The following is a 27,014-nucleotide window of genomic DNA, read 5'->3' as shown; positions in this document are numbered from 1 at the left end:
TGCTTGCTCCAGGGTCGCGAGCTGGGCTCCATCTCCGACGCGTTCCTTATAGACTGGACAGGGACCCTGATGTATACGTTTTCCCCCGATTCCGCTGCTGCCCAGAGTCCTCTTGAAGATCAAGAGAGACAAGGCGGACGTCATACTGATTGCCCCAGCTTGGCCGAGGCAGCACTGGTTCAATATGCTGCTGGACCTGTCCATAGCCACGCCGCTGCCGCTCCCGACGCGCTACGACCTGCTCTCCCAGGACCAGGGTCGCCTGCTCCACCCAGACCTGGACTCCCTTCACCTGACAGCTTGGAGACTCTGTGGCTGACGGAGGGAGAGAGATCCTGTTCCTTGCAAGTCCAGCAGGTCCTATTCAGCAGCAGGAAACCTTCCACCCAGGTGGTGTACCGAGCCAAGTCAAAGCGTTTTACCTGTTGGGCACAGTCCCGGGGCATCCCATCGAGCTCTTCACCTCTACAGGCGATTTTGGAGTACCTCCTCCACTTAGGGTACACCTGGTGGCCATCTCGGCCTTCCACCAGCCGATGGAAGGCAGATCCTTATTTTCACACCCCATGTCTGGTAGGTTCCTCAAGGGGGTGGAGAGGCTATATCTCCAGGTCCGTGACCCGGTGCCTCCCTCGAACTTAAACCTGGTCCTCACCATGCTGACAGGACCACCCTTCGAGCCCATGGCTACATGCCCACTGCTCGTCCTCTCTTGGAAGGTAACCTTCCTAGTAGCCATTACATCGGCTAGGAGGGTCTCCGAGATAAGAGCCTTGACCCTACACGGTCTTCTACAAAGATAAGGTCCAACTGAGACCCCACCCAGCTTTCCTGCCTAAGGTGGTGTCTCAGTTTCATTATAACCAGGATATTTTCCTCCCAGTGTTTCTTCCTAAACCGCACGGTTCGGAGGAGGAGCAGAGATGGCACTCCCTGGATGTCAGACGAGCCCTGGCCTACTACATCGAGCGGACCAGGCCGTTCCGGAAGTCAACACAGCTGTTCGTAGCAGTGGCGGACTGGATGAAGGGCTCACCTGTCTCCACCCAGCTCATCTCCACCTGGATCACCACCTGCATCAGGACTTGTTACGAGTGGGCGAACTTCCAGGAGCTGTGACAACGCACTCAACCAGAGCCCAGGCCTCATCTGCGGCCTTCCTGGGAGGAGTGGCCTTGCAGGACATCTGCAGAGCTGTGATCTGGTCATCGGTCCACACCTTCACGTCCCACTATGCCACCGTGCAGCAGGCGAGAGAGGACGCGGGGTTCGGCAGAGCCGTGCTGGCGAGGGCGGCTCAACGCTGACTCCTTCCCACCTCCAAGGTATGGCTATTTAATCACCTATAATGGAATGGATATGAGCAATCACTCGAAGAGAGAAAACAGGGTTACTTACCAATAACTGTTGTTCTTCGAGATGTGTTGCTCATATCCATTCCACACCCTCCCTCTGTCCCTGCTGTCGGAGTCGGCAGAAAGAAGGGATTGAGGGCCCGTGGGGTCGGCAGTGCCCTATGTACTGCCGCATGAGCGCGGTACTCCAGGGGGTGCCTGAGCCGACCCCACGGGGCTTGCTAAGGGGAAAAATGTTCTGGGAATCTGTGCACGGGGCACGCACACACCTATAATGGAATGGATATGAGCAACACATCTCGAAGAACAACAGTTATACCACTTATAAATCTGATCCCTGTTTAATCAATGAATATGCTTCCTGTTTATAAATACGCAGCTCGTGAATGGCAATTATTTCTTCACTCATGACAGTTGTAGCTCTGATGCAAGACCTGAATGTTACAGGAAGCTGATGTAAATTTAGAATGTTGATACTGGCTAAATGAAATACATTATACACCCCAGAGAAATTCAACATGGATGATTTTCTATGAAAAGTTTCTGCTTTGGGCTCGAGCAGTAAAATTAATGACAAAAATGATACTGGGAATCGAAATGAATACAAGCCACAAAAGCTTAAGTTTGACGAATCCTTCATTGAGTTTGGATTTACAATAATGGAGGTGAAAGGGGAAGAAAGGTCACAGTGTGTTTGCAGAGTGCGTGAAATCAAGTAAACTTAAACGTCACCAGAGTTCACAACATGGGGAACATGAAGGAAAGCTAAGGTCATTTTTTGAACAATATGAAAAGGAATTGTCTTCCCAGAAATTAATATTCAAGACCGCTATGTCCATGTTGGTGCAGTCCCAGAGAATCTCATCTGAAGTAAGTTATTGCATTGCTTGGTGCAAGAAACCTCACACAATTGGAGAAATGTTAGTGTTGCCCGCTGCAATTGACATGGTCAGAATTATGGTTGGGGAAAATGCCGCAAATAAACTTAAAACAATACCGCTCTTTAATACTACAGTCAAGCGCAGGGTAGAAGCAATTTCTGTGAATCAGAAGAAAATCTGATGAAATGCCTGCAGCAAACAGAGGCATTTTCTCTTCAGGTCGACATAAGCACTGAGAGACATGATGCACATTTCACAGCCTATGTGCGCTACATCTGAGAAGGAGACATTTTTGAGAATATACTTTTTTGCAAGCTTCTCCCCAAAAACGAAACCACACAAGAAATGGTTGATGTGTTCCAGGATTACATGCAGGAGAAGAAAATCCCTTGGGATAAATTGGTGGGATTTTGCACTGATGGAGCACCTAGTGTGGCTGGATGCAAGGCAGGCTTGTGAGTCATGGTAAAGAATTCTGCTGCAGTATGGACACACTGCCTCATCCACAGAGAACAATTGGCATCAAAGGAACTAGGAATTGAGCAATGTTTTACAAATGTCACTTTAATCGTGAATTTCATTAAGGCTCGACCACTACATGCTCATCTCTTTGCCCAATTGTGTGATGAAATGGGGTCCCAGCATGATGCTCTGCTGTTCCACATTGAAGTTTGGTGGCTCTAATGAGGAAAAGTCCTTGAATGATTTTTTTAAACTCAGAGAGGAGAGACATGCATACATAGTTGAATGGAACAAACAAGAATTTGTGAACTTTCTTTCTGATAATGACCAGTGTGTCTGCTGGCATAGCTGAGTGACATCTTTATAAAGCTAAATGATCTAAATGCCAGTCTTCAGGGCAAAACCACACACATTCTCATGCTGAGTGACCATATCAACAGATCTGTGAAAAAATCACTTTCTGGGGACAAAACCTCATCAAGAGGAACTGAGTCGTTCCCTCAGCTGGCCACTTTCCTGGCTGAGAACAATGGAATTAAGACTCCTACACAGATGATGACTGCCCATCTTCAACGACTTGAGGAGTGGTTTAGGATATTCTTTGCAACATTCCAGATACATTCATAATGGACTGGGTGTGTAGCCCATTTCTGTGTCAGCCTGAAGCGATGAATCTGCCATCAAATGAAGTCGAACAGCTCATCAAACTGTCCTGTGATCAGAGTCTATGATCGTTATTTTCTCAACTAGCCATAGCTGACTTCTGGTTCAGTGTGAAAACAGACTATCCTGTTCTGTCGACACATGTCCTCAAGATACTTATGCCCTTTGCCACAACTTATTTGTGTGAAGCAGGATTCAGTGCCCTAGATTCCATCAAGATGCATTGTTGCTCTACTTTGGACATTACTTCAGAGCTGCAGTGTGCAATCTCTACCACTAAACCAGCCTTTGGCAAATTGTGTTAGAAATCTCAGGCCCAGGTGTCACACTAGTTCAGGTATTTAATAGTAAATCTTTTAAACGTGACCTGGCATGAAAAATTCAAATGACAGGTTAATCTGCTTAGATACTTTAAATGAAAAATATAAATATCATAAGCATTGCAATGCCATGATTTGTCTGCTGGGATCGCCAAAAAATTTCAGTGTTTAAATGAGGGGACACTGAGTAAAATGTTTGGAACCCCTGGCCTAGGGACCTAGGCAGAGCACTTTGTTCTCTGTTGGAGCTGGGGGAATGCTGATCTCCACGCCCTCTGGCTCCAGCAGTGCCTATGGACCCAGGCCTATGGACCCAGGCAAACCACTTTGCTGTGCTCCCTGCTATAGCCAGTGGGAGGGGACCGCTGATCTTCCGTCCCCTTGGATGTAGCAAGGAGCCTGCACTGGTCTTGTAGCCCCACGGCAACTTGCTCCACCTTGGTCCTTAGGCAGTGGCCAGTGGGAGGGAAGCGGTGGGCCACTTTGAAAGACTCTGCGGGCCACTTTTGGCCCACAGGCCATGGGATGGGAACCACTGATAGACAGAAACAGTATATGTTTGTACAGAGCTCAGCACAATTGGATGCTGACTTTGGCACAATGAGCCTGATTTTTTTTATTTTTATTTTTAATTGTATGCTTAGTCTCTCTCTTCCTCTCTATATGTTAGTGGATATTGTTACTTGCTTTGATATAGATATGTCTCAAGTCTAGGTGAGTCCAGCAACACATGAAATAGAAACTAAATAATCCTGAAACCAAACAAAACTAACCAGGAAGGCAAATGGTGAACTGTGACTTCAGCTTTTCTGTTAAACGCTGTTTGTTTGTTGTTACCTCATCCTCCCAACCCACCCCCATGCTGTTTGTCTGTTTCATCCAGCTGTTGCCTTCTTTCATGTAAATTTTGCATTGTCTGGCAGAAGAATTGCCGTCTTTGTTACATGTCTCTACAGTGCCTAACACAGTGGAGCCTTGATCTTTGATTGGAGGTACCAAGCACTACTCTAAGAAGAATAATATTGAATCTAGTAAAACAAAACCTAATCAGATCAGAGCCAATATAATTTACTTTTTTACTTCAGTCTTTGGATATGTATTTTTGTATGAGTATATATAAAATTATAGATTGAGGTTGTCACAGTTCAAGGCCACTGAACCAGAATTCTCCCTCTGTGGTCTCTTGACGGCACCCACTTTAGGTTTCTGGCTCTTCAGCCAGCCCTCTTTGGGAAGAGTGGTATCTCTCTCCTGACTGGGGGTTTTCCAGGCTGCACAGTTCCCTGCCTCTACACTGTGAGATCCCCCTAAAAGGCAGTGTCTGCACTTTGCTTTCTCTCCTGAGGCACGAACACTGTAATTGCTTGTAGATACAAGTTACCACACAGCTTTTTATGAGCAAGCACATTGATTCTTAGCTTTACAGAGAAAACATATTTATAACAATAAATTGCTGGTGAAAATGTTACCAGTTAGATATCTAACTACCTGATTTGTGGACATAAACAGATGGTTACATGTATAACTGGTAGAATTTGTGACTGTTTTTATTCCTTTTAGGTGACTTTTTGGAGGCAAAAATGAGATTTTAGGAGGGATTTGAATATGAGGGTGATGGCTGGGTGAACAGAAGGATTGCATTCAAGGAGCAATCAAGGTAAGGAAATAAAAATGGTTTAGGGGTAGCCACCATCTCAGAAGATGCTTATCAAAGGTTATCTGCAGTTGAATTGTGATTTCTTTCATTGTATGGGTCTATTCCACATTTTGATGCTACAGTACAGGAAAGACTAGCAAAAATATTTTGACTGTCTGTGCTATAACTTTGAAAAGCTATTTTTACTTATTAAATGTTAAAATGGTAAGGATTTGGACCAGAAACAATTAAATTATATCTGCCTTCAAATCCACATTTCTTATTACCTCATGTATTTCTGTCCAGAATATGTTAAGTTGAAACAGTCTAAAAATATAAAAGTTGATACCCTCTTGCCATAGTTTCTCCAAATAGATTAGGTAACGTAGGGTTAGAATGGGAGAAGAATCTGGTAACGACGTCTATCTGAAACCCCTCCAGTTCAGGGGTAGAATTGAATCCTTGAGATCCAGATGCTGTAGTCTCATGGTCTGGATTCAACACTGAGTCAGAGAGAATAATACTCCTCCAGTTGCTGTTAGTCAACTGCCATCTTAACTGGACTGGCTCATATGGTAGGAAAATCAATCAAGGACTCCAGAAGAATATATTCGACCATCCAGTGTGGTGGGAGAATGAATCTATCTTTGGAAAGCATTTCAGGTCAGAAAAAGTGTATCCATGAGTCTCCAAACTTTTGGTGGATCTGGCCTTCATTTAGCTTAATCCATTCATTATGATTGCCTAAGTCATCATCTTCTTTCTTGCCATTTCCCTACTCAGGGGTAGGTGATTTTTATAGCCTTCTTCCAAAACTTATGATAGTATATCTGGCTGTCATACCAAATGGTCTCTTTAAAGTCTGCTGATATCCCGTTGAGGAAGAGGTCAAAGACTCAACACATCAATCATCTTCCATCCAACATCATTATAAGAGCCATCTTACCAATATAACTCTCAGGTCTCCACTGGACATGAACATACCTTACCCTACCTCAATTGTCTTCAATTGGGGCAACTCATCTTAGGCCCCTCAGAACCTCATTTTATTTCTTGTCACAGAGTGTCTAACCATTTGACCATCTCAACCTCTTCATTTCCATGGTGGAGAGCACGCTGAAGTCTCTTCTTGTGGCTTGCCACAAGATAGGGAATGTCCTGCAGATGCTGGACAGCTGTGAATATCCAATAAGCAGTTGGAGACCAACTGGTGACATCTCTCCGCAGGGCATGGTGGGATAATGATAGTGTGGCTAGCTCTATAAAATGCCACACAGGCCCTATGATAAAGACATCAAGGCGAATAAAAGCCATCTTAAAATATGTCTTGCCAGGGAAGGTGGGGTTCAGTAGTTTTAGTAGGCAGCTCACCTAGGAGAAGGGAAACTCCGATTTCAAACCCAGCGTGTCAGGCTAGGACAGCTGACTTGTAAAGCACATCCAATAGCTACATTTATGTGAACTGATGTCTATGCCAAGTGCACCTCAGAGGGCTAGGGCACTCCCTGCAAGTGACATAAAGCATCCTTGCCTGACAGTTGTAATAGGGCAAAGGCTGCTAAAGAAGTGAGTGAGTAAGCAGATTAAGTTGAGATATATGCAAGTTGGAATGTAGGAATGCTTACTCGAAGAAGCTTGGAGCTATGTGAGGTCTTAAAGAGACGATACAGTGGAATAAGTAAGTTCTTAAAATTGTCTTGAAAAAATATCTACAATAACTCAGAGTTGTTAAATTTAAGATGCTGTAAGTGAACACTTGCTCTCCATAAAGAAATAATAACAACACAAGATAAATGCATATCAGGTAACTGTGGTAGAAATTGGATATGAAGAAACACCAATAGCAAAAGGCTGGATTAGAGTGCATTCTTTGACAGCAGATCTGGTATTTTTTCAGGCAGAAGTTATAAATGACAAATAGGTCATCTGATCTCTCTGAAAGCATCTACATTCTTTCTAGCATGTGCTTATTTATTTTCAGGCTCATACTTTATACCCCATGCTATATAAGGTTCTAGTTCTAATTTATAGAATTAAAATAGTTAATCTGAACTAATAGCCTGTCTGGACTGGTGAAGTCAATTTGAGCATGTTTTATATATATAATCAGAGTGCCCATTTTTATAGGAATATGTTAATACTACATATTACAATAAAAAAGTGAAGTTATGCTTGTACAGAGAAACACCGTTTAAAATGGTATAGAAAAAGCTGCCCCTATCTGCCAGCCACACCCTTAAATTTTAAGGTGCTCCAAACTTTGCTAGATTTTGTGGAGGAGCTACTGCTTGTTTGAGGGAACAATGGGAACATTCAGTGCTGCCTTCCCTGTTCTGTGACTCTTTTTTTTTCAGGTCTTGTCCTTTGTTTTTCACTCCCTTCTACATCAAATGTCGCAGGAGAGAATTCAGTCTAGTTTTATTTCCCATGTGTTTCTTTGGCCCTATTAAACCTATGGTTGCATCTGATTGGCCTGCAGCACAGTTTCACTAGCATGGTTCCCATGAAAAATTTCCATTTCTTCTTCAAGTGATTGCACACACCCATTCCCTGTAGGTGAATGTGTGCCCAATGCATGGTTGTTGGAGATATTTTCCCTCAGTCGTTACACATCAGGATGGCTCAAGTGCCCTCTGCTGCTGCATGCAGGTATAAAGGGTGGAGCCACTCCTGACCTCCCTCAATTCCTTCTTACTGCCTGTGATGGTTGTTGGAGTGATTACAACCTTGCTTCTGCAAGTTCTTCCCTCATTCCTTGTAAAATACACCTTTTTTTTATGTAGAGCAGTCCCATAGTTAGGGTTTTAGATAGTTTATAGTTGGGTAGTGGTTGATTAGGTACAAGTTTCAGTTTTTAGGTCTTGATACTGAAAATTGAACCAGTCAGTCTAAATACCAGTGCCGGAGCTATGCCTCAGTCTCTGGGGTTTAAATCATGTCACTCATGCAGCAAACCAGTGCCAGTGAGTGACACATATCCCAGCTGCCTTAAATGCTTGGAGGAGTCCCATGTGAGTGACAAATGTCACACTTGTAAAGGATTTAAGCCTTGTTCAAAAAAGGGCAGAGCAGCCATGTTTAAATGTATTCTTATGGTAGCAGCGCTCCATCTACCCTCAGAGCCATCCAGTTCAGGTGGGCACTGGGTACATAAGCATCTGTCCAGAGTGCTCCCCCTGAGTCATCTCAGTCAAGAGCTTGATCGCTGAGGAAGAGGCACAAGACTGGTCTCGATACCTTGCTTGATAAGATCTCCATTACTGAAGCCTTCTAAAGGCAAGAGCTCAGGGAGGGATGCTGAAAGGAAACACTCTTCAGTGAAGAAGGGGTCATCGACTGCAGAACCTGTGCCAGGTCCATCAAGATTGACCCCTGAAGTGCCCATTGCAGATTCTTCAGGCTATCTTCCGACACTTCAGAGCCCAGAGGCATTACTGGTACTATTGACATTGGAGGTGTACCCAGCTGTTGGGAGCCCCTTAACTTCTTGGTTCAGGAAGGATTTCAACCAGTGCCAGTGCCTAGGGACACCACTCTGGCTCCTCTGAAACATGCAGTGCTGATGCCACCTACACTTTCCTTACCTTGGAAGACCGTATCGTCGAAGGAAGCTAGCTATGATTTCTCTGGTACCATCATCTTCAGGTTCTGGCTATCCGTCTCCAGAATTGATGGCCTGCTTCCCCATTATTGGAGGACTCAGATTCTTTCTTCTTCCAATTTGTAGGTTGGGTCCAATGTGTCCCAGCATAGACAGGATATGCATCATCCATTGCAGACTTATGTCCTATGGTTGCCACAGGAACCTCAGTAGTGGCCACCAGACAAGGGACAATAGCCTGGTGAGAGATGGGTCCCGGGACCATGTCAAGAGCCTTTCTGAACCCCAGGGGTCTCCCCCCAGGTGCCAGGTCAGCCCCTCATCCACCTCAGTCTTTCGCCTCAGGTTTTTATTGGGAGCAGAGGCACTAGAGATCACATCTTTCTGTCGTCTTAGCAGGACTGGGGCTGACAGCTGGAATCCACCCTGGTGTTTCCTCCAGCAAAGGAGATAGAGAAAACTCTGTTTCAACATCCGTATGCTTCCTCTTCTTCATCACCAAATAAGGCAGTAGAGGCAGTGAGCAACTCTTCCTCACCAGATGGTTATAGAGCTCAGCAGGGCTGGCTAAAAAGAGCATCCAGTGTCCTGGATATCCAAGTGGTGGAGGTCTGCGAGAAATCCCACAAAGAGGTGAATATTTTGGCTTCAGCAGACCCACCAGGGTGGCTCTCCCAGTCAATGAGGATATTCTTGAGCTGGTCAAGGCATTGTGGCAGACCCCATCTTCCCTCCCCCCATAGTGAAAAGGGCAGAGAAGAGATACTATGTCCCCTCTAAGGGATTTGCACACCTGTACATACATCCCTCAACAGGCTCCTTAGTAGTTGCCACAGCTGATGATCAGGAGAGGCAGGGACAGCAAGTATCAACACCAAAAGGGAAGGACTCAAAGAAACTGGACCTTTTTGGTTGAAAACTTTATTCTACAGAGGTCTGCAATTTAGGATTGCAACTCAATAGGCACTTTTCAGTTGGTATGACTTCACCTTGTGGGATAACATATTGAAATTCAAGGACAGGTTACTGGATGACTGCAGACAGGAATTCACTGTGATGGTAGAAGAGGGCAAGCTGGCAGCCAGAACAGTCCTTCAGGCCAGCTTAGATGCAGCTGATTCAGCAAGCCATAGCATCTGCTATAACTATAATTCATGGCTGCAGTCACATGGCCTTCCTCCAGAGGTCCAGCAGACCATCCAAGACCTCCCATTTGAAAGTCCTTCCTTCCTTTTTTTTTTTTTTTTTTTTTTTTTTTTTTTGACAGGACAGATGATAGGCTCCATAGCCTAGGGGATTATAGAGCAACATTGAAGTCGCTTGGAATCTATACACCAGCAACAAAGGAAGCAGTTCCACCTGCAGTAGATCCACAGATATCCAGGCTTTATGTCTCAGTCCCAAGACTTGTCAAGAAAGAAGCAGAAATTACAGGAGGTGACCACCACACCACCCTGTTCTTCAACCACAGGTTCCTGTCAACCAGTACCTTTATTCAAACAAGTGTTTGATGTGTTGGTCGAGAACAGTCTATTAGTCCCCAGAGTGCCATCTACTCCCTCTCTATTTACCAATTGTTTATCCCACTTCTAAGTGCTTGGTCCCATATCAACTCAGATCAATGGATCTTAAACACAGTGGCTTTGAGGTCTCTATTACCTCTTCCCACCCCCATTCCCTGCTCCTTTTCAGGGACCACTTTCACAAGAAAGTGAAAGTTTCACAAGGGACCTCTTTCAGCAGGAGGTCCAATCGCTCCTTTAAGCAGGTAACCATATAGAGAGTCCTTCAGGTCCTCAGGGACAGACATCCATTCAAAAATTGGAAGTCAAATCCTACTGAGGAAAATGGAAAGGAACATAAACTCTGGAAAGTTAAGTGTAAAAGTATAATTAAGCAAGTCAAAAGAATTTGAAGAGCAACAAGCAAAAGATGCAAAAACTAACAGCAATTTTTTTAAAGTACATCTGAATCTGGAAGCCTCCCTGTAGCAGCCAGCAGGTGTGGCCTCCCTCAGAGACTGACAACGAGGGAGGGCCAAATCTTTTCTTGGGGGGCAGAATCCGGGAGTCCTCCTCCAGTTAGGACAGGAAGGGGAAGTATAAAGGGTGGGTCTCCCAGCTCAGTTGGGAGAGGGCGGTTGAGGGAGAAGGACATATCTCCCTTGGTGTTGGGGCCTGACCACTGCCTTGAGGAGAGGCTGCCAACTGGTTGGAGCCCCAAGGACCTGCCAGAGCTACCTATCCCCTGTGAACCAGAGGAGATACCTGGGCTCTGTCTCCTAGAGGAGCTTCCATCCACCGGCGACCTCAAGGAGCTGCCAGACCTGCCACTGGTTGACGACGTCGAGGGGCTGTGGAACTTACCCCTAGCTGAGTACTCCGAAGAGACTGACGGTGACTCTGGGAGCCAGGTACTCCAGGGAAAGGGGGGAATGAAGGAGCCCAGGGAAGCCAGACGACAGTCCGGTTGTGCTGTGGCCTGCAGCCAAGTCAGCAAATTTTGGCTAGAGCCCTGCTGACTCAGTGACGGGACACCCCACCACTGCCGGGGCCCTGGGCTGGGATGCAGTGGGGTCAGGTGGGCCTGCGTCCCCCTCCCTCCCTTTCTACCCCAACCTTGGGGTGATCTCCCTGCCTGAGGGCCTGGGCCTTCGCCTGTCTGCTTACCCTGCCTAGGGCTATAGACTGTATACATTGTCTGCCCCAGCCTGCCTGAGGGCTCGGCCTTAGACTGTTTGCTCACCCTACATAGGGCTAGAGACAATTTACTTTGCTGGCCCTGCCCTGCTGGAGGGCTTGACCATAGACTGTCTACTTGCCCTGCTGGAGGGCTTGAGGCTGGGTACTTTGCCTGCCAGGGCTATAGAGTGCGTGCTCACCCTATCCTGGGCTAGAGACTATTTACTTGGCCTGCCTAGCCCGGACTGAGGGCCTGGGCCTCCGACTGCTTGATTGCCCCACCTGAGGGTTGGGGTCCAGGGCTGTGGGATTGCCCAGATAGGCTGAAGAGGCCCAGAACTGCTAATTTTCCCCAGCACCCCCCAGCTTAAGCCTCCCCGCAGCACATGGCAGCTGGGAGCTGTGGCCTCCCTCGGAGACTGACAGTGAGGGAGGGCCACCACCACCCCGCCCACCCCAGGGAACGTTTACACTCCCACATAATCAGTGGAGCCACTAGATCAGGGATTCTCAAACTTTTTTTTGCTGGATCCTCTTTTGAAAATATTTCAGGCTGTGATGACCCACCCCTACCACCCACCCACCCACACTCTTGGTACTGGATATAGCGTTTGTGGCATCAGTGCAGATCGCTACAGGGCTAAGTAGTTATACCATGCCATCCTTACTTCTGCGCTGCTGCTGGCAGCAACGCTGCCTTCAGATCTGGCATATCTGGGTGCTCGGTCAGCAGTCGCCACTCTCTGGTCACTCAACTCTGAAGGCAGCGCAGAAGTAAGGATGGCAATACTATACCATGCCACCCGTACTTCTGCACTGTTGCAGAGCGGTGGCACTGCCTTCAGAGGTCAGCAGCCAGCCAGCAGTCACCACTCTCCAGCCACCTAGCTCTAAATGCAAGGAAAAAGGTGACTTTGTGACCCTGCCTACAATAGCCTTGCAACCCCGTTTTGGGTCAAGGCTCCCAGTTTGAGAAATGCTGCACTAGATGATCAAGGTGTCAAAAGAGCATTAAAAGAAAGCAAGGCTGTTGCAGAGAAGCTAAATGAATTTTTTCATCTGTATTAACTGCAAAGGATGTGAGGGAGATTCCCACACCTGAGCCATTCTTCTTAGGTGACAAATCTGAGGAACTGTCTGAGATAGAGGTGGTTTTGGAGCAAACTGATAAATTAAACAGTAATAAGTCACCAGGACCAGATATCCACCCAAGAGTTCTGAAGGAACTCAAATATGAAATTGCAGAACTACTAACTGTGCTGTTTAATCTATTGCTTAAATCAGCCTCGTACCAGATGGCTGGCAGATAGCTAATGTGATGCTGATTTTTTTTTTTTTTTTTTTTTTTTAAAAAAGGCTCCAGAGGCAATGCTGGCAATTACGAGCCCATATGCCTAACTTCAGTACCAGGCAAATTGGCTGTAACTATAGTAAAGAACAGAATTATCAGACACATAAATGAACATAATATGTTGTGGAGGAGTCAACATGGCTTTTGTAAAGGGAAATCATGCCTCATCAATCTATTTGAATTCTTTGAGGGCGTCAACGAACCTGTGGACAAAGATGATCCAGTGCATAGTGTGTATTTGGACTTTCAGAAAGCTTTTGACGAGGTCCCTCACCAAATGCTCTTAAGTAAAGTAAGGAATCATGAGATAAGAGGAAAGGTCTTCTCATGTATCAGTCACTGGTTAAAAAATAGGAAACAAAGGGTCGGAATAAATGGTCAGTTTTCACAGTGAAGAGAGGTAAAAGCAGGGACCCCCAAAGATCTGTACTGGGGCCAATCCTGTTCAATATATTCATATATGATCTGTAAAAAGGGGTAAACGGTGAGGTGGCAAAATTTGCAGATGATACACAATTACTAAGTATAGTTTAAGTCTAAAGCTGAGTGTGAAGAGTTACAAAGGGATCTCACAAAAACTGGTGCCTGGGCAACAAAATGGCAGATGAAATTCAATGATGATGCCTGGAAAACATAATTCCAACTACACATACAAAATGATGGTGTCTAAATTAGCTGTTACCACTCAAGAAAGAGATCTTGGAGTCATTGTGGCTAGTTCTGTAGAAATATCTGCTCAATGTCCTATGGCACTCAAAAAAGCTGACCATGTTAGGAACCATTAGGAAAGGGATAGATAAGACAGAAAATATCATAATGCCAATATATAAATTCATGGTACATCCACACCTTGAATAGTGCTTGCAGTTCTGGTTGCTCCTTCTCAAAAAGATATATTAGAATTGGAAAAGGTACAGCAAAGCAGCACAAAAATTATTAGGTATATGGAACAGCTTCCATATGAGGACAGATTAAAAAGATTCAGACCGTTCAGCTTGAAAGAGAGCTGTATGGGGGTGGGGGATGTGATAGAGATTTATAAAATCATGAATTATATGAAGAAAATTTATTTCCCTCATCACATAACACACAAACCAGTGGTCGCCCAATGAAATTAATAGGTAGCAGATTTAAAACAAACATAAGTACTTCTTCATAAATACACACAGAGTCAACCTTTGGAACTCGTTGCCACTGGATGCTGTAAAGGCCAAAAGTAAACTGGGTCTAAAAAAGAATTTGATAAGTTCATGGAGTATAGGTCCATTAACAGCTATTAGCCAATATGGTTAGGGATGCAACCTGTGCTCTTGGTGTCCCTAAACCTCTGACTGCTAGAAACTGGGACTAGATGACAGGGAATGTATCATTCAGTAAATGGCCCAGATCTGTTCACTCCCTCTGAAACATCTGGCACCAGCCACTGTTGGAAGACAGGGTACTGGGCTAGATGGTCCAATGGTCTGACCCAGTATGGCCATTCTTATGTTTAGGGGGAAGGGTTTTTAGTCCTGTTACTTCCTTAATCCAGAGGCCTGATAAGCAAAAGGTTGTATCTTAGGTCTAAGAGAGTTAAATTCCTGAAGAAAATAAAATTCTGCTTGATTACACTAGCTTCCATTATTCTTTCCTTGAAACAGGGGGACTAATATGCTACCCCTGACTCAAAAGATGCTTATTTCCACGTGGGGCATAGGAACCACCAGAAGTTGCTCAGATTTGTGGTAAATGGAATCTACTACGAATCTACAAGGCTTCCATTTGGGCAGTCAGCAGCTCCTTGCACTTTCACCAAGTGCATGGTGGTGGTAGCAGTGTTCCTTTGAAAGTCAAGGGTCCATGTGTTCCCTTACCAAGATCATTGACTGGTGAGGGGCCAGGCCACATGTCAGGTACTATCCCGTGTAGCCATTATCTAGTCCACTTTTGACATGCTGAAGCGCCTAGTCAATGTGGACAAATCCGTTCTGAAACCAGTTAAGAATAAATAACTTATTGAAGTGGTACTGGACTTTACGAAGGCCAAAGGTTTTCTATTGCAACAGAGATTGGAAACACTGTGGGGCATAGTTCTGGAATTAAAAGCTCATCTGGTCACCATGGTATGCAGCTTCCTCAGGCTCCTAGGGCACATGAGGGCATGTACCTGTGTAGTGCAGTACACCAGACTGCACCTCAGAAAGCTACCAGGATAGCTAACTTTGGTGTATTCCCTGAGCCGCCATCATCTAGATATGGTGGTTTGAGTACTACTCCTAATCTTGTCCTCTCTGGATTGGTGGACAGACCCTCTGAAAGTTCGTATGGGAGTCCCCTTTGCTTCCCAAACCAGCACTCACTTTAATCACAGATGCGGTGGTCCTAGGTTCAGGAATACACATAGGATCCCTGCAGTCTCAGGGTCTTTGGGTCTACCCAAGATTTGAAAGCTCATATAAATGTCAGGGAACTGTGAGTGGTCCACCTAACTTGTTTGGTCTTCCTTCCACATATCTGGGTGTGTCTTTGGAGCAAGCTCCCATTGATCACGTACTGGACTACTAGTAGGCTCTATCAAGATTCATCTGGTACTTATCTCAGCTTTCCACTCATTGGTGAAGAACAGATCTCTCTCTTCCAATCCCATAAGCAGCAGATTTTTGAAAGGGCTGGACAGATCATACCCACAGGTGCAAGAACCTACTTGCCACAGGATCTGGAACTGGTATTAGCAAAGTAAATGGAGCCAGCCTTTGAACCACTCACAACTTGTTCTCTACTCCACTTGTGTGTGAAGGTGGTGGTCTTAATCACAATTACCTCGGTGAGGAGTGTAGGCAAGTTGAGCGCTCTGGTATCAGAGTCTCCCTATCCAGTCTTCTATCAGAATAAGATTCACCTTTGCCCTTATCTGATACTGCTAGATCTTACATGTTAAGCAGTCTTAGGCCTGGTCTACCCTGCCGGTGAAATTCGTAAATGGGAATGGTAAAACTTCTAGGTAAGATAGATATGCAAGCAGACTTTTAAAAAATCCTTTTTCTCTAAATGTTTTGTTCCTTCTGTTAAAGTACACAATACTTTGTTTTAAGAAGGCTATTTTGTCACTGTATACCACTGGTCACAAACTCCTGAAGGGAAGAATTACAGGTGTGTGAACTCAATCAGACTTGTTGGGTAAGAATGCTCCATACCCAGAGCCATGACTAAGAGGGGGAGAAATGCAGAATTCCACCTAAAGGCATGAGGCCTGATATGTGAGGGCATGTACTGAGAAAGACCAGAAAGGGAACAGAGGTGCAACTAGTTCTGCAACTGAACACTGTTTCTAAATTACCACACATTTGTGTTTAAACCAGTGCTTCCTCCATCACAGGCCAAATGCTCTTCCTGTGTGACCCTGCTGTAAAGTTGTAATGCTGTATTTGTAAAATTATAATTATTTTCCTAGCAGTAGACGCTGATATCATTATTTTAGTTTAGCATTGAGCAGAAGGTCACACGGGTGTGAAGAAGGCCCTTATAAAACACAACTATCTTCAACGCTACCAAAGGAAACTGAAAAATATTAGCCAATCTATTTCTTTAAGTATAGAATGCTTTCTTTTTCCAAGTTTGCTCCATATGAAAACTTTCCTTTAAGTTTTCAAATTATCCAGTTGAATATCTATAGTGAACTCTAACTACTATTGTACATTTCTGTAAGACTAAATGTCTTCTAAACAATTAATAGAAGTGCTGTTGTACAACATATTTAGGAGCTGTAGTTTCCTACAGTCTGTCGACTTGGATTGCTCAATCCATTTGGAACTCCCTTCTTGCCTCCCTCCAAGATGTTGTGTCACTTCCTCTTTAAATAGAAATCCTTTCCTTTTCTCTTTAGCTGGCAATTGACACACACACTCAACCATTCTGTGGTACAGTTTATGAAGGATTATATTAAAAACAAACTATTATGTATCTTTCTTATCTACTTCTAAAAGTCAAAATCAGTGGTTAATCCCTTTCAATTTGTGCTGTCATTATGACTGTTAAAATGATTTAAATTATTACAAATAGGTTCTCTGTAGTCTGAAAATATACATTACAAGGTAACTTTTAATCCACTATTGTAGCCAACAAAAGGGGGAAAAAACCACGTTAGAACTGCGGATAAAATGATAAAGAAACAAATTGTTCAATTAAACTGCTGTTATTGCAGTACAAAAAATGAAAAGGTGTTTTCTCTTCCAGTAGATAATGAATGAATATATGTGAATCTTGCTTTTAGTAAAACATCTCAGGTCAAATTCTTTGCTGGTGAAATGGATGAAATTCCACTGAAGAGAATGGAACTGTCCCCCTTAATCTGGGCAGAGAATTTGGCCCATTATTTTTAGCATGAGTAAAAGCTTTGAACCCTGGGTCTACTTTTGATTAATTTCATAAGTAACTCACTAAATTCATTTTAAGCTTCCTAAAAACATTGATAAAACCACTCGGCCCTGTATTTGCATAACTTTCCGTTTCTGACAATCTATCTCTCACATGTTCTAGAGACTTACTACTACATGGTAGGAAAGAAGAGAGAGATATTATGACTTTCTTAAATTCTTTGGAGATGCTCAGGTGGATAACATAAGAAACGAGATGAATGGATAAATAGGTGAGAAAGGTGAAGGCTGGCGAGGGCAGATCATATGTTTAAAAACAAAGGCTCAAATTCATCCTTAGTGCAATTCAGTTTATTTCAGTGAAGTTACACCAGGGAATCTGGCCCATGTGCCATCACCTTACTGTTTCCACAACCTTTACTTGATCAGAAGTAATATTCAGGGATAACTCTCCTAGTTCAATGTGAAGTTCAAGACTTGAAGTTAGGACATTGGACTAAATTCAGTCCTGGTAAAGCAGTGCAGTTCTACTGTTTTATATGTATGACTTGGTCCACTGTGCCCAGTTTTGCCTTCACTTAACAGATGTACAATCCATTAACTTCACTGGGGGTAAATAGGTGTAACTAAGGCTAGAATTTGACCCATTCACTCCAGCTGGGAAAGCCTGCCTCTGTGTTTGCACCACCTGTAATTTAATCAAACTACCTTGCTGCCACTAAATCATTCTTTATTATATTACTATTCAAAGGCTGACTAAAAGCAGCAAATGAATAAATGATTTGTTCCCAGGAAGCAAAAATGTTAGAACAAACAAAAAACCCAACCCTTACACATTGTTTCAAGTGCTTATTCATATGTAATGAAACTGTTTTTTTTATAGTGATACTTATGTCACCTTCATTGTACTCTTGAAACTGACTTTTTTCTCACACACATGCTAAATGGTTGTCAGGAAACTGAACAAATGTGTAGGGTTTAGGTTGAGTTCCACACCAGAGCAGCTTCAAGCTTGGATATAAAATGCAGCCATTCAAATGAAATCAGACCTGCCATTTGGGAAGGCATAAAAGGGGATAAACGATTTATGGAATTGAAAATAGTTGACTTATGGGCTTTTCTCCTCCACATCTGTGGTCTGAATCCAGCCCACATCAATAACAATGGAAACTCATCATAATTTCATGGCTGTGGCCTATGTGAAATGGGAGTATCAGTTCAGTTTGGATACACCTGAAAGAATGAGAAATTTCACACATGTACTTTTCAGTTAGTAATAAGCTGAAAATTGTGAACTATACGTCTACAGTCCCATCAATCCCTTCTGAGTCAACTGTTTTAGAAGTAGAGCCATTTGCTTGCTAGGTAGCAGATGCAGAACCCAAGTGCAGGTAGTTCACAAAGGATGAACTTTTGTCTAGACCTTGTGCTGGCTCTCTACAAAGAGGTAAATTTCATCATGGAGCTATAATTCTGCAACCCTTACTTATGTTGAGTAGTACTCACTAATGCAAGCAGGCCCATAGCTCACATAAATATCTCCATTGAATTTGATGGGACTGCTCAAGTGAGTAAGTACAATGCAATGTAAGTAAAGGTGGTAGAATTGGGCCCTGAATTTAGAAAGTATGTCTGGTGCTTTTTATTTTACACTTTGATAAGGAGAGGGAGATAACTTCCCATTTGCACCCTTTCCTTTTTCCTGTAACTGTCATGCTTGGGTGAATCTGAAGTTTGTATCTCACTTTGAATGTCTCCATAAATTGACCTTAAAGCACATGTATATAAATCAAGGATTGTGTGTGCCCAAGGTCCAGAGATATGCAGTTTGGAAGAGGACAGGGCTATGCCATTGAGAGGCAATGAAATGTGAGACTGTGTTCCCTTTTGTCCTCCCTGTGGGGACTGTGTAGGTGGAAGTCATATAGCTGATTTAAACTGGTGTGAAAGGTTGTAGAGACACACCTTTCTGTTTAAATGCGTCTTATTTCAGTTTATCTTAAATTGATTAGGAATTGGTTTAAAAACCAATTTTGTTAAACCAGTGCAACTTCCATGCCTAGAAAAGGCTTCAGTCACTGTGCTACTAGTGCTGATCAATGCTTTGAAAAGCAATTTGGGATGCTTTGCTTGTGAAAGGTAAGCCAGTACCATGAAATTTACTATGTATGGGTCTTTTGAATAATAACTTAAACACAGAGGTCTTGGCTTCTCTGCATGAACATGAAATAGTCAAGGCATTTTTTGTGCATAGTAGTTTTTTTCCTCTCTGGTATTTTTGGCCAAAATGTCATTCCCTTTTTGCCCCTCCCTGCTATTGAGTGGCATGCTGACTAGTCACCACCTTCCACTCCAGCAGTGGCTGTTTTATGAGATGCTTGTGGGTAAGCGCTATAAACAACATTTTATATTAAAAAAAAAAAAAAGTCTTTAAAATGTAGATATGGTATCCCATAGATGTTCTTTAATGTTGACTTCCTTGTTTTATGATTTTGAGAAGTATAACTAACTGAAATGACTGTTCTTCCTGTTCACCAAAGGACAGATCCAGCAAGGTCTGAACCCTAGCTAACATGTACTGAGCACCCTCCATTCACACTGAAGGGGAGTTGAGGGTGCATTTTGCAAGAGGTGTTCAACCTCACAGAATCAGGTCCTAACTAAATAAAAGGACCCCTCCCCCTTTCATTTAATGCATCTAAGGTTGGCCTGGCCTTGACTACCAGAAATGGGCATCAGCAAATGTTGATTCATTGCACTGAGCCCCAAAACACTGCTGTTAAAGAAATTAGCCTGGCATGATTTCAAATTCCTTCTCCTAGTTTAAGTTTTTAGCTGTGTCACTCATAGGGGTGACTCATGCCACCATTTATAAAACCAAGTGCAGGCCAGAGACCTACTGGCTGTAGTCACTGTGCAAAGAGCGATGTGATGTGATTCGCTCATTACTTCATCCGCAGCAGCCTGTCACTATTTGACAAAGAGAATTCTTCCAGCCTCTCCCTGGCACTTCTTTAATCCCTCCGCCCGCTGCAGAAAGTTTTTTTTTTTTTTTTTTTTTGGGCCACAAAATGTCTGGCACGCAGCAGACTGTTGTCTGAAGCGCCGACTAGGAGCTACTGCTGATCCCCCGATGGGCGACACCCTGACATGGTGATGGCCCCATCCTTCTCCCCTCCTTTCATCTCAGCTCTACACAGCCTGCTCTCCCCGCGAGTCCCACCCCCTCGGCAGAGCGCCCCCAACCCAGGACCACCCCCACTGCAGCCACAGACCCTCCTCTCCCCTTCGCTCAGACACAAAGAGCTCCCACCCTTCCCCGGCCCCCCACTTATACACAGACCCCTCCTTTCCCTTCCCTTCCACTAACACACCGACCCGCAGCCGCACAGGGCCCCCCTTCCTATTCCCCCCCAGTCACACACCCACCCAGCGCTCCTCTTTCCCCTGACACACACGCAGCGCCCCCCCCGTCTCCCTTCCCCGGGCCCTCGCCAACACAGGCTGCCCGCCCCACCCACATTCTCCGCACCCAACTTCACCCCAGCGCTCCATCCCGGCTCAGCCGCGAGCATCCATCCCCTCTTGAATATTCATCAGGCGGCGGCGGAAGCCGCCTCTCCCATTGGTTCTCCGCGTGGGTTCCTTGCTCCCTCTCCCTCCCCTATTGGCTGGCCGGGCTCTCCCTCTCTCGTCTCCTGGGCGGGGGGGGGGGGTCAGTTCTGCCTCTTCCCCGCCCCCCCCCCCTTCAGTCTCTGACTCAACAGGGCGTGGAGGCTCGGCGCGGCACCGCGGCAGCTGCGCAGCCCCCCGCCCGTGCGAGCCGAGCCGAGCAGCCCGAGCAGAGGAGGCAGACAGCCCCGCTCGCTGGCTCATTGTTCCCGCGGCCCCAGCACCATGGACGAGCCGGACCAGTCCCCCCTGGTCTCCTCCTCCTCCGGCCCGGCCCGGCCCCAGCAGCAGCAGCAGCCCCGCTTCCAGTACCAGTTCGTGCGGGACCCCGAGGAGGAGGAGGAGGAGGAAGCGGAGGAGGAGGAGGAGGAGGACGACGAGGACTTCGACGAGCAACTGGAGGTGATGGAGAGGAAGGTGCCGGCCACGGCCGCCGCCCCGCTGCTGGACCTCGGCGGCGCCCGGGAGCCCGCCCGCCCCGCAGCTCCGGAGCAGCCTCCGCCGCCACCGGACAAGAGCCTGCCCGCCGTCTCCGCCCCCCGCCCGGCCCTCCCGCAGGAGCCCGAGCCCCCCGCCCGGCCCCCGGCTCCCCTGCCTCCCACACCGGAGCCCCCCGCCCGCAGCCCCTTGCCGGCGCCCCCCGCCGCCGCTCCCCGCAGGAGAGGATCCTCCTCCGGCTGTCCTGGTGAGTGTCACCGCCCCCCGCATCCCACGCTGCCGGCGGGCGGCCCGGGTCCTGCTGCTCCGGGGGAGGGGAGTAGCCGCGCGGGGAGGCGTGGCTGGCTCTGCGGAGGGGGCGCCCTGGGGCCGCGGGGGGCCGTGACAGGGCAGGGGGAGGAAGGGGCACCCCCCGGCTCCCCACGCTCTGCTTCCCCGGCGAGCCGGTGCGCTGGCTGCTGCAGCCCGACGGACGGAGCTGGGAGTTTCCCCTTTGTCCGCCAGCCCTGCCGGCCTCCTCCGGACTCTGGAGGCGTCTCGGCTCCCTGCAGCGGGGCTGTGACAGGCCGGGGGTGTGTCCCCGGCGGCGCGGGCGATGCTGCTGCTGCCCGCCGGGGCTGTCGCTGTCTGAGCGGCAGCGGCCGGGAAGCAGAGCCCTGTGCTGCCCACCGCGTCCCGCGGCTGCTGCCCGCCCCGCCTCTCCCTTTCCCCGCCCCGGCCCCAGCTGCTTCGCCTCCTCCGCTCCCGGCCCCGACCCGCCCGCCCGCGGACTTAGAGCCGCTGATTCCCGGCAGCTTCCCGTCTTTGTGTGTCTCGCTTTTTGTAATGTGTCTGACATGGGGGCCGGGCTGCCTGGCGCTGGGCACGGCTTGGCTGCCAGTCTCTCGTCGCTGTCTGCACACACAAGGGTGGTGGCGAAGCGGCTCGTCCCACCCGTCCATTGTCCCCGACTCGCCGCCCCGGCCCCGCCTCCGCGACCCCGTCGCGCAGGCTGGGCGGAGACCGGAGACTGGCTGAGTGACAGGCCTGCTGCGCGCCGCGCTGGGCAAGAGGCTGAGCACCTCCCTCCCACCCCCCCACCCCCCGTCTGGTGCCCAGCCTAGGAAAATGGGAGCAGCAGCTTCCTGCCGCGGCCTACCGCCAGCAGCAGACGCAGCCGTGATGTGGCTGCTCGCTGTAATAGCAGCAGCAGTGGGCAGAACCTAGACCTTGTATTGCTGCTGGGCATTGTCTGCAGTGGAAACATCTCCTCCCCCCCCCCACCCCGTATTCCAAGCTAGAGATGGGAGGGCGCACGCACTTTAAAAGAATGATAGACTAGGAGCTAACTAGCGAGCATTAGGTAGCAGAGGAGTGATGCTGTTAAAATGGGCATCACAACTGAACAACTTGAAGCTGGTGGAGTCTTTAAGTGTTAAAACAAATACAAAAGCTATCCCAGACCTAATTGTTTCCCTGTTTTTTCCCTGTCTGCGTCATCTATTCCGCTTCTGGTATATTTTTGTTCATGAATTTTATAACTAAATTATAATCTGTTGCTGTAAAAATAGTGTATGGTGTTTTTTCCCAGTACAGTGACATGCACATTGATAGTCCTACTGTATCATTAGTATTCTCTGTGGCCAGTAATGTGAACATGCTGCAATGTTAGGATCAAGAATTTGGGGGCGAGAAATAAAATGCTTTTGAGGGCATCCTCTGTACCCTTCCCCAGATATATATTTGAAAAGTGCTATTTGATACTGTGGGGAAGAGAGGGAGGGGAAATGAAAAACAACTTTCCTCCTATCTCCCAGGGATCAATCTCCCAGGGATGTAGTCAGACAAAATGTAAATACATAAACTTCTCCCATGTACATCCTTGTGAAGAGTGCAATGAAATTTTGTTTGCAAATAGCTTTTTTTATTGTAAATTTTGTTTTTTGCCAAAAACTATTAACCATGGAAATGAAATCCTCTCCCCCCCAAAAGAAAACTAATTTAATACAAAAGCATATACTGAGTCATAAATACCTATACAGGTATGCATGTTATTGCAGTCATGGAAATCGATCACAGCTTCCCACCCCTCACTTCCAGTATGGGACTTCTAGAGACCACAGATGGCCTTGGTCTTGGTTCTGTGTTTCATTGTAGAGACAGCATGTCCAACAGTAGAGTGCTCCTTATCCAGCATGGTGGGTGCTAGTTTAGTACTGACCTGGATGAAAGAGTGCCAGTTGCTGAGCCACCACCTGCACTCCTGTAGTACTGAGGCTCTCTTTGGAAGGCTCCAATCCCAAGCACCGACCAACAGAGCTCAGCCTCGTCTATGATGGTGCTCATTCCCTTTGTATTTTAGCGCCAGTCATGCTTAGTTTGAAACTTGACAAGATCATAGCTGAAGAAATCTGGCTTCTTAAAACAATAAAAGTGAAGAAATCAAGATGCCTCATAGTCATGCTGTCTGTAACTCATATTGACACGTGCAATTCATAAGCAGGGCAAAGATACAAACGTGCAATAATGCCTAGTCATTGGGCCCTCCAGCGGGGCTCAGAGGAACATTTGCGAGTGGGAGGGCATGGTGAGGCCTTGGCCAGCCCTATGAGAGGCGGGAAGGGAGCACCACCCAACCCCGGTCTGCACCCAGCTCCAGCTCCTGGCCCCAGCTTCAGCTCTGGACTCTGGCTCCTGGCTCTGACCACAGCCTCTGACTCCTGGCCCTGGCTCGCAGTTCCTGGGGGAGGGGTGGATAGGTTCTGTTATGGGTAAGGGGGGACATGACAGAAAAAGTTTGGGAAGCACTGGTATAGGTACAACAGTGGGAATAAAGACACACGCAGTGAGGTGGACTTCCTTAAAAAAAGTATTTCATCTGGAAATTTGCCATGTAAACTTTTTTTGTTTGTTTATTTAATTTGTATATTTAACAGCACTGTATGTAGTCAGTATTGCTGTTTTTTTTCCCCCATGTAGTTAGTTTTTCTGTTTGTGTGGGTCCTTCACAAGCAAGGGGGTGGTGGTGGGGAAAAAAAAAGTATTTCTAAGGGGCAAATCGAGTGATTTTAAAATCACAAAAACTCTCAAGGGATTTAGGGAAAAGGGTATTAGTTGATGGCTGAGTAGAAATTTTGCCCCGGAACATGGGTTTGAGTAGGACTGGGGAAGTGCTTGAGTAGAATGGGGAGGAAGGAACAGAGCAGGCACTTGCGCTCCTCTTAGCAAGTGTTCCTGGAGCTCTGCTGTATTTTTCAGAGAACAGGAAAGGCAGGGAGCAGAGCAGCTCCTGAGCCATTTCTTCTTTTTAGAATAGAGATGAAGTATAAAACAGGAGGAAGAGACTGACATGGGTGGTATTTTCAGAGAAGGTCCAGCAGTAAGTGACTTGTTTTGGTGGGGGTTACATTAATTTGAGGGGTACAGAATTTCACTTGGAAGGGGCAGAATTTATTGAAGACAAAATTAGATTCGAGTATTGGTGGCAGAACTGACGGTAGGATGAGGTCTTTAGGAAGCATGGCTTTTAGGTAGAGGGCGTGGCAGCACAGGTCTAGTTCAATCATGCTAGTAGGCTTAGTCCTTGGGCTAGTGGGGAAATATTCTGAATATTTGTATCTGAAACTGCTTTTAACTCTTGGATGTTTCACTCTAGAAATATTGTCTACATTTTCTTTATTTAAGAACTACACGAGTAACTCCAGTTCTCTTAGATGGAAGAATATTGTATCTTTTTAAACTTCAACTGTTTTTGGAATGGAGAAGTTAGTTTAATAGCTGATGTTGGAACAGTTTATCCCAACATAAGTGTTTTGTTTGGCTCCAATTTAGGTCACTTTTAACCTCTGTATGAAATTGACAGGATTAAATTTGTGTCTGTGTCCCAAGGCAGTATAGTTGACAACTAAGATTTTATTTACATACACTTTCTGTTCTGTTGTTTATGTTTCAGGTATACTTTAGGATATCATGTGCATGGTTTAGAAATTTAGAAAAAGCACTTTTGGGAGAAGTTGCCTAAAATATGTGAGATTTGTTTGTGTTCATTTTAAATAGTTGTTTGCGTTTTAGATAATTTAGGTGTTCTATTTAAAATAAGCAAAGAATGGAGTAAGAACATGTACGATGACATCTTGGACAAAGCAATCTGTACCTTTAGCATCAGAATTTAGTAAATGTATGAGTTACTGTATCCCATTAGAATGCGTTATTTATCCTCGAAGTCAACCATTTAAAATATGGGACCTATATTTGAGTATAAATTTGATGTTTCATTTTCAAATATGTTACATTTTAGCTCTTTGTGTTTTTTTGCTTTATAAATATTTGTACTAAAAGTATGTTTCATAAACCTTTATTTTGTGTTGACCATCAACAACTCTCTTAAGAGATAGTGTAAATGTTTTTAAAAGAGAAAGACAAGATGGATGACTTAGAAACAAAATATCAGATCCCACCAAAAAGCCACTTTAAAAACCACTCTTAGTTATGGAGACGTTGGAAACAGCCAGAGCTATTTCCTTTAACTGTTCTTGAAAATTCATTTATTTTTATTTTCCTCCATGGGTTTATGGGCTATTCAAATATTTTTATTGCAATTTAATCTATGTAAAGTCAAATTAGGAGGTAAGCTTTCAATAAATGATGTATAAAATTAAAAGAAATGTACTTTATTTACTAAATATTTATCTAGCTAACTTAAGTAAAGCTAACCAGTGGATTATAATGGCAATGCCTAGCCGAACATGCTCTCTCTTATGATGCTGGGTTTTGTGTCTCCCTACTGTAAGAGACCCTCTTTAAGTTTGAAATGCAGTTACTAGCTTACTAAGAAACCAGCATACAAGACTGAACAGGCTACCACATAAAAAATAAAATAGCACCACTAATGAATACCATACACTACCCACTGCACATCAGTTGCCTATAGTTGGGCCATGTTTTACTATTTGTACACAAATATTCTAAAGGTTGCAGTTTACTGATTCCTATTTTTGCCTTTGAGTTTACCTAATAGGATCAGGAGCCTCAGTATAACTTACCTACCAATATTCAAGCATAGCTTTATAAAACAGTTTAGTTACATGTGAGGAAGTGTAAAACAGGTCAGAAGAATGCCAACTGTATCCCCAACCAGAAGTGCACCTAAGCAAACTAACTCCTAGCACAGTACTTCATGATTAATTGTAGTGACCTAGCCACATTCCCTCCTTTCTTCTAAGCAGTGTGCAACGTTATTTCCTTAACTTTCTGTGAACCCACATTCTCAATCTTACATTAAATGCACAGTTCTAAAATAGAATTATAGTCTAGTCCGTTGTTTTGGTCCTTCTGTCTTAATATGCTATCCAATATAGAAAAAGCAACACAACATTGGAATATGTAGAGGAGACAGATGTACGAAGTTAAAGGATAGAAGATGTATGCAGCAACTCTGAGTATGTGCATTTGCAAGGCAACTATTCCCATCTGCATCATCAGGTTATCAAGATGGTATTTCTCTTGTTTGTTAATGTTTATGTTTGAGACACTCTTACTTTTCACTCTTAATTTAATATAGTGACTGTCCTGCATTGCATTTTTCCTCTACATATATTAAACTTAGAATATAGCTTTATTTTAC

At 45.4% G+C, this 27,014-nt stretch overlaps 1 protein-coding gene across 4 annotated transcripts in view; it reads left to right on the top strand.

Moving 5' to 3' along the window:
• The first annotated feature begins 21,054 nt into the window (after positions 1–21,054).
• RTN4 (reticulon 4) overlaps positions 21,055–27,014 on the top strand; it is a 60,026-nt gene continuing 54,066 nt past the window's right edge. For all 4 annotated transcript variants that reach the window (XM_067565161.1, XM_067565158.1, XM_067565159.1 and 1 more), the window contains exon 1: positions 21,055–21,659. In XM_067565161.1, the coding sequence (XP_067421262.1) occupies positions 21,200–21,659 (460 nt within the window). In that variant the 5' untranslated portion in view covers positions 21,055–21,199. The remainder of the gene's footprint in view (positions 21,660–27,014) is intronic.

Source organism: Emydura macquarii, unplaced genomic scaffold (assembly GCF_026122565.2).
Source record: "Emydura macquarii macquarii isolate MOO-44397 ecotype Brisbane River unplaced genomic scaffold, CSIRO-AGI_Emac_v2 contig_2676, whole genome shotgun sequence".
Lineage (NCBI taxonomy): Eukaryota > Metazoa > Chordata > Testudines > Chelidae > Emydura > Emydura macquarii.
The sequence above is the reverse complement of the archived record's forward strand: the minus strand, read 5'-3'. Positions and strand labels throughout refer to the sequence as shown.